Source organism: Chiloscyllium plagiosum, unplaced genomic scaffold, assembly GCF_037043375.1.
Source record: "Chiloscyllium plagiosum isolate Xiang-an unplaced genomic scaffold, Cpla_swu_hap1 HiC_scaffold_11, whole genome shotgun sequence".
Taxonomy (NCBI): domain Eukaryota; kingdom Metazoa; phylum Chordata; class Chondrichthyes; order Orectolobiformes; family Hemiscylliidae; genus Chiloscyllium; species Chiloscyllium plagiosum.
Genome location: NW_028270149.1, coordinates 71,215,408 through 71,229,705, shown reverse-complemented (window position 1 = coordinate 71,229,705; position 14,298 = coordinate 71,215,408). Strand labels below are relative to the sequence as shown.

The window sequence follows — 14,298 nt, the reverse complement described above, 5'->3', positions numbered from 1 at the left end:
CTCCGTGTGTAGGGCTACAAGGGAGAGAGGGTTGTGTCTTTTTGTGGCTAGCTGGTGTTCATGTATCCTGGTGGCTAACTTTCTTCCTGTTGTCCTACCTAGTGTTTCTGGCAGTCCTTGCATAGAATTTTGTAGACTTTATGATAGTTTGTGTTTGTTAAGAAGCAGCAGTTTAGATATGATACAGCACTTAATGAGATAAAGATGGTGTACAACTGTGACAATTGTAGATGGTTCAGTAATACCAGAGAATTAAACAAGCTATTGGCACAGAATATGTGGTCATAGATACATGGAGTCCTACAGCACAGAGACAGGCTCTGTGGCTCAAACTAGTCCATGCCGACCGAAATGTCCATCCACGCTAACCCCATTTCTCTGCATGGAAATTGGCCCATATCCTTCTAATCTTTTCCTATCCATGTATTTGTCCAAATACCTTTTAAATGTCACTAATGTACCTGCTTCAACCACTTCCACTGGTAGCTCATTCCATATGCATACTATCCTCTGTGTAAAAAAGTTGCCCCTCAGGTTCCTTTTATTCTTTCCCCGTATCTTTAAACTGATTCCCCTAGTCCTCAAATCACCAATCCTTGGAAAAAGACTGAGTGCATTAACCCTATCCATGCCTCTCATGATCTTATACACTTCTTATAAGATCCCCACTCAGTCTCTTATGGTGTAAAGAAAACAGTCCTAGCTTGTCCAACCTCTCCCTATAATTCAGATCGTTGAATCCTGGCAACATCCTTGTAAATTTCATCTGCACTCTTTCCAGTTTCATAACATCCTTCCTCAGCAAGGTGACAAAACTGAACACAATACTCCACGTGTGGCCTCACCACCATCTTGTACAGCTGCAACATAACTTCCCAGCTTCTATACTCAATGCCCAGCGCCAGTGCACCAAAAGCCTTCATCATCATCCTGTCTACCTATGACTCCACTTTCAGAGAACTGTGTACCTGAACTCCAAGGTCTCTCTGTTCCACTACACTCCGTAAGGCCCTACCATTCACCATGAAACTCCTACCTTGATTTGACTTTCCAAAATGCAAGACCTCACATTTATCTATATTAAATTCCATTTGCCATTTCACAGCCAATTCCCTAGCTGATCAAGGTCCTGCTACAATTTCTGATAATCTTCCTCACTGTCCATGATGCTGACTATTTTAGTGTCATCAACAAACTTACTAATCATGCCTTATTCATTCTCATCAGATAACTAACAGCAATGGGCCCAGCACCAACCCTTGAGGCACTCCACTAATCACAGGCCTCCAGTCCGACAGGCATCCTTCCACTATTACTCCCTGCTTCTGACTATCTTGCAAGGATGCCTGCCTTGAAGAAGTTTTCCTCCTCTCTCTACAAGAATCTCAGGGAGTCCCTCTCCCACTGCAACTCCCAGGTCATTTCCTCTGCCCTGAAGCTCTTCAACCATGTCCTGACTCTATGCTACTTTCTCCCCACCCCCAGCCTCCTCTAGCTTATCTCTCCACCCTTCAGGCTCTCTGCCTTTATTCCTGATGAAGGGCTTTTGCCCGAAACGTCGACTTTACTGCTCCTCGGATGCTGCCTGAACTGCTGTGTGCTTCCAGCACCACCAATCCAGATTCTGACTATCAAGCCAATTGTGTGTCCAATTTGCCAGCACCCCCTGGAGTCCATGCGATCTAACTTTCCAGAGCAGCCTACCATGTGGACCCTTATCAAAGGCCTTACTGAAATCCATTTGGATTACATCTACCACCATGCTCTTGTTAACCTTCCTGGTCATTTCATCAAAGAACTCTAACAAATTTGTGAGGCAGGATCTTCCACGCAGAAAGTCATGCTGACTGCTCCTAATCAAATCCCTATGTTTCCAAATGCATGTACATCTTATCTCTCAGAATCTTCTTATGTAACTCACCTACCACAGATGTTACACTCACTGGTCTATAGTTCCTAGGTTTTTCTTTGCAGCCCTTCTTGAATAGTGGCACAAAATTCACGATCACTACCCCCCCACCTCCCACAGTCTTCTGGGACCCCACCTGTGGCTAACAATTATGCAAAAAATAGCCACAAATCCTCATTGGACAATTCTTCAGTCATTTCATCTCTGATTACTGCTGTGATACTCACCTTAATCAAAAATACAATTCCCCTCCCCTCTAGTAAGTAGTAAGGCTTTGGCTCAAGAGGCTACAGAGAGCAACGGCTCAGCAAGAAGTACAGGTAAGCTCAGGTAAAGTACTTTTACCTTTCTTCTTTACTCTTAACAGCTGTTAAGATGGCAGTCAGGGCAGTTTCATGATCCTCCTGCAGGATGTGGGAACTCAGGACACATCCGTTGTCCCTAGTGGCTACACCTGTGGGAAGTGCACCCAACTGCAGCTCCTGGGAGACCGTGTTAGGGAGCTGGAGCTGGATGTGTTCAGGATCATGCAAGATGCTGAGCACTTCATACATAAGAGATTTAGTGAGATGGTCACATCTAAGGTGCAGGCAGAGATTGCAGGAATGCCCTGTGGCCATTCCCTTGAAAACAAGTATACTATTTTGGATACTGTTTGGGGAGGGGGTGTGAGGGAGGTGATCATTCAGAGGAAACCACTAGTAGCCAGATCATGACATTACGACTGGGTCTGGGGCACATCGGGAAAGGGTAAGGTTAAACAAGACCTTAGTCGGGGGACAGACAGGAGATTCTGTGGCCACAAACAGGAATCCAGGATGGTGTGTTCCCTCCCAGGTGCCAGGGTCCAAGATATCTCAGAGTGGCTGCGGAACATTCTCAATGGGAGGATGAGCAGCCAGAAGTCATTGTGCAAGTTGGCACGAATGACATAGGTAGAAATAGGGACGAGTTCCTGCGGAGTGATTATAGAGAACTAGGAAAAAGTTAAAAACTAGGATCTGGTCGGTGGTAATCTCCAGATTACTTCCAGTGCTATGTGCTAGTGCAGGTAAGAACAGAAGGATATGGCAGACAAACGTGTGGCTGAATAAATGGTGCAGGGGACAGGGATTCAGATTTTTAGATCATTGGGATGTCTTCTGGGCAGAGGTGACTTCTTCAAGATGGACGGGTTGCACCTGAACTGGAGGGGGACCAATATCTTGGCGGCCAGGTTTGCTAGTGCTACAAGGGAAGGTTTAAACTTGATTGATAGGGATGTGGGATCCTCAACAACAAGGAGGCAGCTGCAAAGCTGGAAGGAGATAGAGTAATCAGAAATAGTAAAGTGAAGAGACAGGTCAGGCTGGATCACAACAGGGAGCAAGGAATGCCTGTTGCATTAAACTGCATCTATTTTAATGCAAGAGGGCTGACAGGTAAGGCCGATGAACTCAGGGCATGCATAGATACGTCCGACTGGATATTATAGCCATTACAGAAACTTGGCTATGGGAGGAATAGGACTGGCAGCTTAATGTGGCAGGGTACAGGTGCTTAAGGCAGGGCAGAGATGGTGGAAAGATGGGAGGGGGGAGTTGCATTTTTGATTAAGATGAATATCATTTTAATGTGGTGAGCGCAGGAACTTGCCATTTCGCAAGCTGTTAGGAACTCTTCTCTGGGTTTTCCCTGGGTGTTAGGAACTTTTCTCTATTCTTCTGGTCCGTCTTCCATGTGAGAAAACAGCTCTCAAAGGACCATTTCTAAATAATTATCTCATGACAACCGTTCTCTGCATTTATTGTTCTATCATCTTTCTAGGGGCTGGTAGTTTATGCTATGTCAATCAATTGTCTGAACCCTTTGGTCAATGGCCATAGGATAACTACTCATGATGTTGGATGACCATTGTTCCCTTATCCACCTCATTTGAAGATTAATTTTCATTCCTTTTAAGAACAAAATCATCCTAGTTTCAAAAACCATACTGATAAAACAGTACATTTGACACCAGAAAAATGCTGGCGCTAGTTCAATGCATATTCTTATCTCTTCATTTCTCAAAATTCTTCACTTGTTTTCCGAGAGTAGAATTTTGGCAAGTTAAATAAATATGCTGTAACAACTGTGAAATGAAATCTCATGCTACTCAGTAACTATTAGGAAAATTCTGTTTTGAAGGGACCCCAATTCCCAACAAGCAACAGTTAGAATCCCTCTTTTTGAAAATAGCACTTGTGTGGTGCAAATGTTACATGCTACCGGTATTCCTGGCTAGTTTTGTTTTCTTCTGAAAAAACTCTGAGGTACTTGAATGGCAGTGACTTGAGGAAGTAGAAGTCAATGCTGCAAATGGTGTTGGCATACTGACCACTGTGCATTGACCCCCCAGGCCAGCAGTACTTGTGGACATTTGCACCATCCTGAGGGAACATTGCTTGGATGTTGCTCAGGGCTTGCTGCAAATAGACATAGGCTACTTGAGGTGTCGCAAATGGTGCTGAACATTTGCAAACATTCGCACAATTGACCTTACTATATAATGCTCATGGATGAAGTGGCTCAAGATGGTTGCGTCTGAGGAATGCCTGTAGAAATCTCAGTTCCAGGGCATCAGGGAATGCAGACACTCCTCAGGTCAATGGCCGAGATAGTTGATTTCCAAAAACTGCAACCATCTTCCTTTGTGCTGAGTTCGACTGCCACTGACAGAGTTTCCCTTCATTCAACTGATTCCAGTTCTGTAGGACACAATTATGCCATACTAGAGTGAACTCTACCTGGATATCAAGGTTGTTTTATCTCTGAAGTTTAGCTCTTTTATCCTTGTTTGGACCAAGCTTGCAATGAGATAAGGAGCAGAGTAACCCTAGTGGAACCCAAATTGGGAATTTGTAAATTTATTCCTTTACAATTGCTGCTTAATAGCACCGTTGATGACCCCTTACATCACTTTGCTGATGACAAAGTAAACTGTTGGGATAGTACTTGATCAGGTTAGATTTTTCCTGCTTTCTGTGTGCTTGACATATCTGGGCAATATTCTACACTGGTTGGATAAATGCTAGGGATGTATCAGAACAGCTTAGCTAGGGGACATGGCTAATATGGAGCATTGCTGGAATGTTGTCTAGTGCCATAGCTTTGCCAATATCTAGTGACTTCAACTGTTTCTTATTATCACATGGAATGAGGTAGTTAAGTACTAGCACCTCTGATGCAGGTGATCTCAGGGGGAGGTTGGGATTGATCACCCGCTCAATACTTCTGACTGAAGGTTTGTGCAAATACTTCAGCTTCTCATTTCCACTAATGCACTCAACTCCAAAATCATTAAGAACAGGGATATTTGTGGAACATCCATCTGCTATTGATTGTTTAATTGCCTGTTGTTGTCAGCAATCACTCGCTAACAAGCATGATTGTCCACATAGGAAATCCTATGTCAGTGGTCATGAGTTCTGTGGATCCTTGAGTGGTTGATGAGCCTGATCCTGGAGCTGCACCTCTGACCAAACATTTGGCTGTTTCCCCCGGAGATGGATTTGGTCCTTGGCCTTGAAATCGCTGGCATGCCTTTCTCTAGTTCCTTTTCCGTACTTACTCTTGCCAATGGTGTTTTCAAGTAATTGTGTCCCTTCATACAAGAGCTTCCTCCAAGTCAGTTTGTACTGAATAAGTCACCCATGCACTGATGTCTATGTTATATTTATTGACAGAAGCCTTCAGTGAGCCTTTGAAATGTTTCCTTTGTCCTCCTCTCGTTCAAGTGCCTTCCTTGAACTGGATGAAGATGATTTGCTTTGGTAGTCAGAACTCAGGCATCCTAAAACAGAGTTGGTTTTGGATGATCAGGGGTCTTGATGTTGGTGCTATTGGCTGCTTCAAGTATGCTAATGTTAGTACGTCTGTGTTCCCAGCTGATGTGGAGAATCTATCTCAAACAGCATTGATGGTACTTCTCAAGAGCCTGATGGCAGCGTCTCTAATGTTGTCCAAGCTTCTGAGTCATAAAGAGGAGTTGGAAGGATGACTGTATTTAGACAAAAGCCTTAACTGTCCAACACCATTCACCACTGACAGTGGCAGGATTGCAAAACTTAAATTTAATCCTTAGGCTGTAGGAATCAATAGCCTTTCTATTGCATGCTGCTTCTGCTTTTTGGCATGTAACAGAAACCGTGTTGTAGCTTCACATGGTTGACATCTTATTTTAAAATATGCATGGTGCTGCTACTCTTCCTCAACAACTGGCTACATTTCGATGAACTTATGGGAAGTTTCTACACAAGGCACCAGCCAAAATTATATTTGTGCTATTCAGCATTCGGATCTCACATCCAAAAAGCAATCAAAATCTCTTGAAATTCATGATCAAATACAGCTAAAAACACTTTACCTCATATTAATGGAAAATTATCTGGCAACTGAATTGCGAACCGAAAGGTTTTTGAAATGGGTGATGTTTAAATATATTTGGTCATAGTTTCATCAAAACATTGCCAGGTGTGGGTGCTGCAAAACTAAATGAGGAAAATTATAGTGCATCTCATGGAACTAGGGCAAACATGAAATTCTACGAATGCTGGAAATGTGAAATGTAAAAACAGAAAATACTTAAACATTTTATCAGAACATCTTTAGCTTCTTTCATTTTGCAGAACAATTAATTTGAAATGAATTATATAAATGAAGAGTGACACCAAATTGCAAGGACCCAATTTTAACTCTGCAAGTGAGAAGATTTAAACTTAAAATTTCTTCCAATTCTTTGCCATAAAACCTGAAAATTATAGGGAGAAAATAAATAGCAAAGTTGCAGTATACTTTGAATTATGAATCAGAACATTTGGATAGTCAAGTTGATGAATAATTAGAAGAGAATCATTGATGAACATTCCATTGTAGTAATAAACCACACAAAAATTACATATACATGCCGACGTAGTGAAACATCATTAATCATATTGGAGGTGTAGCAACTGGTTTTACCAGCTTATAGCAATTCTGGTATGCGACTGTTCTAAATATTCATGGAATTCCTTTCTCTATTATTTTTAAAGGATATTAAACATTGTAATAAACAAGTTCACAGAATCATTGAAACAGGAACAGACATGTTAAGTAAACCTTTCAAGCAATTTGTTGTAATACATTGCATTGAAAGAATACTGCAATATTTAAATATGGATATATTTTTAAAACTCCTAGCCAGGCATGCAGAGTGTTTGTGCTGCAGAATTCCACCACCATGACGTTGCCTAGTTTAGAGCATTTTATCTATGAAGAGAGGCTGGATAGGCTTGGGTTGGTATCTTAAGAGTAGAGAAAGCGAGTGTGGGTCCTGACTGAAGTGCAAAAGATTGAGAGGCATGGACAGGGTGGATAGTAGCAAGGGGGCATAATTTTAAAGCAAAGGATAGGTTTATAGGAGATTTAAGGAAAAGGTATTTTTACCCAGATAATCTGAAATACATTGCCTAGGATAATAGCAGAGATTGGGAACCTCATAATCTGTCGTAGTTTTGGGTATGTTCACAGAGCTGGGAAATTGATTTGCAGATGTTTTGTCCCCTGCCTAGGTGACATCATCTGTGCTTTACAGCCTCCTGTGAATCACTGCTATTCTGCCATACCTCTTCTGGAATTTATTTGGTTTCATTCCTGCTGCTTCCAGTTGCCAGTTGACATTGTTCATTGTAGTAGCTGGTGTATTGGGTCTGGGTCTATGTGTTTGTTGATGGAGTCTGTGGATGAATGCCATGCGTCTAGAAATTTTCTGGCAGTCTTCTTTTTAGCTTGTCCTATGATCATTATGTTGTGCCAGCCAGATTTGTGATCCTTGCCATCTATGTTTATGGCTCCTATGAACAGCTGGTTGTGGTGTTTGGTGGAGAGTTGTTCATGGATGCAAATTGCTAGTTGTCTGACTGTTTGTCCTACACAGCATTTCATGCGGTCTTGTAAATTATGTTTGTCTTGCACATCATGGGTATAGGGCCTTTTATTCTGGTGAATTGTTCCCAGAGGGTGGCTGTCGATTTATGGGCTGTCATGAATCCAAGTGGTCGGAGAAGTCTGGCTGTCAGTTCAGAGACTTTTTTTTTTAATATAAAGGTAGCGTGGCTAGTGAGTTAGATTGTGGCATGTCCTCATTGTGTTGTCTGCCTGCTAGGCACCTGCAGATGAAGTTACAGGGATATCCATTCTTTGCAAAGACTCTGTAGATGTCTTGTTATTTTCTAGAGTGTTGCAGTTTGTTGTCCTTTTGAACAGGGTCCTAATGCAACTTCTCTTGTGCGTTTGGGTGGTTGCTGTTGTCGATCAGGATGCGGTCCGTGTGTATGACTTTTCTATACACTTTTCATAGAATTCCTAGTGTGGAAACGAGCCATTTTGCCCAACAAGTCCACACTGATCCTCTGGGTGACCCACCCAGACCCATTCCCCAACCCTAGATCCCTACATTTCCCATGACTAATGCACCCAACCTGCACATCCCTGAATACGATGGGCAATTTAGCACGGCCAATTCACCTAACCTGCACATCTTTGGACTGTAGGAGGAAACGGAAGCACCCGGAGGAAACCCACGTATACATGGGGAGAATGTCCAAACTCCACACAGTTGCCCAACGTTGGCGCATTCATTGTTGTGTGCTATTTCTACCATCACATCCAGGGATAGGAGTTGATTATTGGTTTCCTCCTCTCTTGCAAATCTTATCACTGAGCATGGTGTTGATTATCTGGTGTGTTCTCCATTTGTTCTCTTAATAAGAACAAAAGTGTCATCCACATTTGATCCAGATTTGGGTTGGATGTGTGGGAGAGTGGCTTGTTCTGGTTTCATTCTCTTAAGTCAATCCTGGTTATAAGCCATTTTTGTAGGTTCTGTAATATATTATTTATTCTATTGGTTAGCTGTAGTGTAGAGTCACACTCCCTCTGTAGGTTGGTGTCGGTATCTGCAAGTAGTTTCTCTGTTTTCTGAATATATTTGATCATATCCATAATAAGAGTCATTCTGATCTTATCCACTGGTGCTATGATCATGTTCTTGTCATTTTTGAGTATTTTTAGGGTTTCTCTCTCTTTGGTGTTGAGGCTGTTTATTTACCTTTTTTGTTAGTAAGGGTACAATGTTTAGTCTGCTTGCTGTCTCTCTTTGGTTAGTGCATTAGTTCTGAGCTTACATTCTAGCGCAGCTAGGAAGTCTGTTAATTTTGTGCCCTTGTCTTTGCTGTTGAGTCCCTTGGCTAGTATAGCTTTTTCTGCGTCTGTAAGCTGTCTATTGGAGTGGTTTCTTACCCAGGTGTCTTGTCATGTTGTCTTCTCGGCTGTTGGTTAGTCATTTTGTTTTGTAGTGCTGTTCTCTCGCTGCTTATAGTTCTGTTCTGTCCTCTGTCTTTGCAAAGAAGATATCCCTGCAACTTCATCCACAGATGCCTAACAAACAAGCAATGCGATGAGGACATGCCATGACCTAACTCACTAGCCACGCTATCTTGTATAGCGAATGTCTCTGAACTGACAGCCAAACTTCTCCGACCATTGACAGCCCATAAACTGACAGCCATGTTCACACAACTCACCAGAATGAAATACCCTATACCCATCATGTGCAAGACAAACAATTTACAAGGTTCCATGCAAAGACTGCGCAAAACACTATATAGACGCATCCACAACCATCAACTAAATGCCACAACCAGCTGTCCTAAGTAGCCATACACACAAATGACCAAGGACGACAGATTTGACTGGGACAACACAACGATCATAGAACAAGCTAAAGAGAGGACAACCAGAGAACTTCTAGAAGCATGGTATTCATCCACAGACTTCATCAACAAACATAGATTTAGACTCAATGTACCAGCCACTACAACAAACAACTGGAACTGGCAACTAGGAGCAGCATCGAATGGAACCAAATAAATTCCAGAACAGACAGTACAGCAGTGCTTCACAGGAGGCTCCAAAGCACTGAAGATGTCACTTAGACAAGGGGCAAAACATCTGAAAATTGACTTCCCAGCTCGGCAAACACACCCACAACTATGACAACCGGCACCAGCTAAAATTCTTTGTGCAAACCTTTAACCTCAATCTGTAAAAGGAACATGGATGAACACTTGAAATGTCATGATGTTCAAGGCTATGGACCAAATGCTATCAAGTGGGGTTACTGCAGATAGGTCAGCACAGACTCGAAGGGCCAAAGTGCACTCCTGTGCGGTATGACTACAACTGTCCATGAAACACTAAATTTTCTATTTACAGTTTACTGGAATCGGATTTTTGCTGCAATCTGATTTAGTTATAATCTGAATACCGGCAGGAAAATAAATTATGTAACTACATCTAATAATATAATAGTGAAAAAGGTTTGGCCAATTTAATTCAACAAGCCTGTATGATTTACATGGTCCAAAACAAATGGAGGAAGGTAAATTGCAAGTAAACATCCACAAGAATTGATATTTTAACAACACCAAACTCCAATGTTTCTTATATCATCTGTTTTGTCCTGTTTACATATGGTTCTTTGACAATAGGGTTCAATCAGAAGAAACATCATCACATAAGTTAAATGTGACTAAAAAATTTGGAAGATAGTGCATTTAATATCAGTGAGAATAGGTTACATTTCCCATAAACCTTGAAGTACCATTGGAGGTTAACAAGTTTACCAAGTGCTAGCTAATTTTGGTTTGAACTTAGAGCAGAACCAAAATGACAAGTAGAATTGAATGCTAAGGCAACATTGGTAACTGTAGAATACATCAAATTATATGTTTGGAGGTTTCAACTATACTCTTTCACTGAGCAATAAATGTAACGTTATGAAGGGAAAGTGCACAAAGTACACAACACTCAGTAACAACCTATTGACTTCTGTAATAGAAGAATGGGAAGGCTTGAAAGTATAAGCAAATTTTAATGATAACAATGCTTGTTGCATTTCTAGAAACATGGCTTAATCCAGTCGCGTAAGCGTAAATTAAGACTAGGTTACGATTAATTGAGGTTTTGTCAAGGTAAAGATGCAGAAAAACCTCTAACCACATCATTTAAAGTAGCTTTATTGCTCATCAGTTATATAAACGGGGCATTAGCACAAACACATCAAAATTTATTTCAAACTGTTACACAGTAAACAAAATTAACAGTGCAATGCCATATGAATCCGTAACTGTACATTCTTAGATTTCCATGTATTTACTAACTTGTGTAATTTTATTTAGAACAGTCCACCTGTCCTAAATTTACTTTAAGATATAACATCACACTTAAATTTTACAATAGCAGAGCTACAAAGAAAGAAGCACAATAAACACAGTTCTACTAAACTGCAAAAGTTACAAATAATCGAAGGACCAGTGGAAATCAGTGGTTAAAGAAGTGCTTCTTTAAATTACAAATCAGCACAAATAATTTGTACATGAAGTATAAAAAAATTGTCAAAAGCCTGCATTTTGGAAATGAATTCTAGAGTTATATATTCTCTTAGAACGAAACTTCTATTAAAACTAACTAGAATGATCAAGGTTGTACAGGCAAATTATTCACAGTGCAAATAATGGCAAACATAATTCTACACCAATGATAGTAGGGATGACTTAAGTGTGCAGACTTGGTATTCACAAGTATCAATTAACAACTAAGAAAAACATAGCTACAAGCATCAGTCATAGCTTTCAAAATTGTTTCACTTTTATATTATTGCAGGGTTTGACATATTTAAGTGATAATTCTCCATCAAAGGAATAAATCTTCTAACTTGATATTGAACATCTATACATGAATTTTGGCTCTCTATCATTAATTTTTTAAAAATCCTATAATTTTTGAAGCATGACTAAGTCTAATTTGAGATTTATTTAGGATGCTCCTGGATTTCGCCATCCACCAAAGGCACTCTCTAAATGCTGAGCCACATGCAAACAGAGATGGTCATTATGGTGATTAGCCACAAGCTGAATTCCAAGAGGCAGTCCATCTTTGCTTAAGCCAAGGGGACATTGGGTCACTGGCAGTCCAAGCACATTAAATATCGCTAGAAGATGAAATAACAAATATTAAATGGAGTTTAAATGCATTTTACCCAGTTTACTTCTAAATATACCCAGAAAATAGATTCAGTAAACATAAAATGAAAACTAATGAAAAATTGCTTTTTCTTCTGAACAATAAAAGTCTACAATTTAACATTAATAATACTCAAGATATTTAAAATGTAATTCTATCATTATGGTAACTAATTAAATGTTAGAAACAGGTTTATGGATTAAATCTTGGATAATGGAAGATTTGCACAATTTTTGGGTTGCAAAGGATGTTTGAGGCTTCAAATGTCAGAGATTTTGGGATTGCCTGTTTTTTATGCAAAGCCAAGTAACTCTGGGGACAAAAGAAAGTGCTTTTAAAATAGAAATAAGAGTTTTCATTAAGGTTATAATTGTTAGACAAAACAGCTTTGGAAGAGATTATAGGTTGCTGGTAGCAACTTGCTGGTTCTTCCAATAATTTATTTCCCTCAACTGCAAAAGAACCTTCTAGCTGGAAACAGCATATTCAGTCTCTCTTGAAAAGTGGCAGTTGGAAAAAAACCTTGCAACAGGGAACCTCAAAGAAAGAAAATGCTCATTAAAGTAAAACCAAATAAAAAGTTACTTTTCACTCAGGGAAATAATTTGAAAAAAACAAAAACGGAAAGTTTCTAATATCAGGACTCCTGTTTTCCATTTGATTCTAAAATCTAGTCTGAAGATCTTCCATTGCTTTGCAACCAACATGATGTGAGCTATAGGACCAAAGGAACGGCTTGGGCATGGCAGTATAGTGCTTAGCACTGCTGCCTGACAGCACCAGAGACCTAGGTTCGATTTCAGCTTTGGGTGACTGTGTTGGGTTTGCACATTCTCCCAGTACCTGCATGGATTTCTGCTTGGTGCTCCAGTTTCCTCCCATAGTCCAAAGATGTACTGGTTGATTGGATTGGCCAGGCTAAATTGTCTGTCGTGTCCAGGGATATGCAGGCTAGATAGATTAGCCATGGTAAATGTGAGGCTACAGGTTTGGGTAGGGGAGCTGGGACTAGTTGGGATACACTTTGGAGGGTTAGTGCAAACTCGATGGGTTGAATGGCCTCTTTCTGCACAGTAGGGATTCTGTGCCTGTACGAACTGAGAAGTCAACTCATTCTAACCATTTAGATTGGGCTAGCGATCCACAAATTTTTTTTCTCGTGTGTTTGTTTTCAAATCTACAAAACTTCGTACAGCTGTGCAGTCTTCTCTCATTTTGCCAGTTATTTAAAAACATGTTTGTACTTAATATGTTTATCTTCAAGTTCATTGAAGAAATTTAGTTAACGTCTCTTGATCAAGATAGGAATAACAAAGAGAAACAAATTGATTATTTTTGTTGACAAAGTAAGATTTTGGTATTTACACGGCTTGTGGAATAGTGGGACTTGATTTCCAGCATATTCTTCCTGTCAGAGTTGGAACATTGCAATGAAGTTGAGTGTTATCTTAGCATTTTAAATGCTTAAACTTAAGCTTAAGGATTTAAAAATTACTTTGGGTAATATTTATACTATTCAATACCGGAAAAATGGTAAGTTCACCAACAGTTAGAATTGCACCACAGTTCAAAATTCAAGTTGATGTTCATCTCTTAATAAAGATTAATTAATTTTTTCAAGTTAAGCCACAAATAACAGCAAGGAAACATAGATGCAAATTGATCAAAGACAAGTCGAGGAATGGGAAACACTTCAGGTGGAGGGCAATTTATATATGCAATGACTTTCTAAATGCAAAGTTCTGAAATAATTTAAAAGGCAGATGATTCAACTGAGCAAAGACAGGGGTGCCAATGGTTTCTATAGGCAGATAACCTCCATCTGTTTTAAAACTCTATCCTTACTTTTGGGTTAATGTAGCAGCATGTCCCCATTAAACTCTCAAACAGCTTTCAGAATCAAGAATAATAACTTTTTATCAAAGATATTACTGGGTCACTACTGTGTATCCAACAATAGTACAGACAAACCATGAAATTAGAAGCGGAGATCCTGAGAAACCAGGATGATTCAATTTAACCAACTTAATTATTGGAGGTTTCCTAAATGATCAATTTAAAATGATCTCTTGATGGGTATCTGGATACTTTAATAGAAAGGTTAAAGTAGCAAGTGATATTCAGCTTTGACGAGAAACATGGCAAGAACAAAGAATGGGGAATTGTAAAACATGACAGCAGATCTTGAACCTAAACAAGTCAACAAATGTGAAACCGGCAAGTGTAAAAAAAAAGGTAAATATTTGACAAGTGCTGGTGAGTACTAAGTGTGAAGTTAGCAATTTGCTGATTTATTGCCTTAGTACATT

At 40.0% G+C, this 14,298-nt stretch overlaps 1 protein-coding gene across 2 annotated transcripts in view; it reads right to left on the bottom strand.

Annotated features, from left to right (window-relative positions):
• Positions 1-10,963: 10,963 nt before the first annotated feature.
• Positions 10,964-14,298, bottom strand: part of faah2a (fatty acid amide hydrolase 2a) — a 48,517-nt gene continuing 45,182 nt past the window's right edge. For both annotated transcript variants that reach the window (XM_087992161.1, XM_087992160.1), the window contains one exon: positions 10,964-11,957. In XM_087992161.1, the coding sequence (XP_087848287.1) occupies positions 11,782-11,957 (176 nt within the window). In that variant the 3' untranslated portion in view covers positions 10,964-11,781. The remainder of the gene's footprint in view (positions 11,958-14,298) is intronic.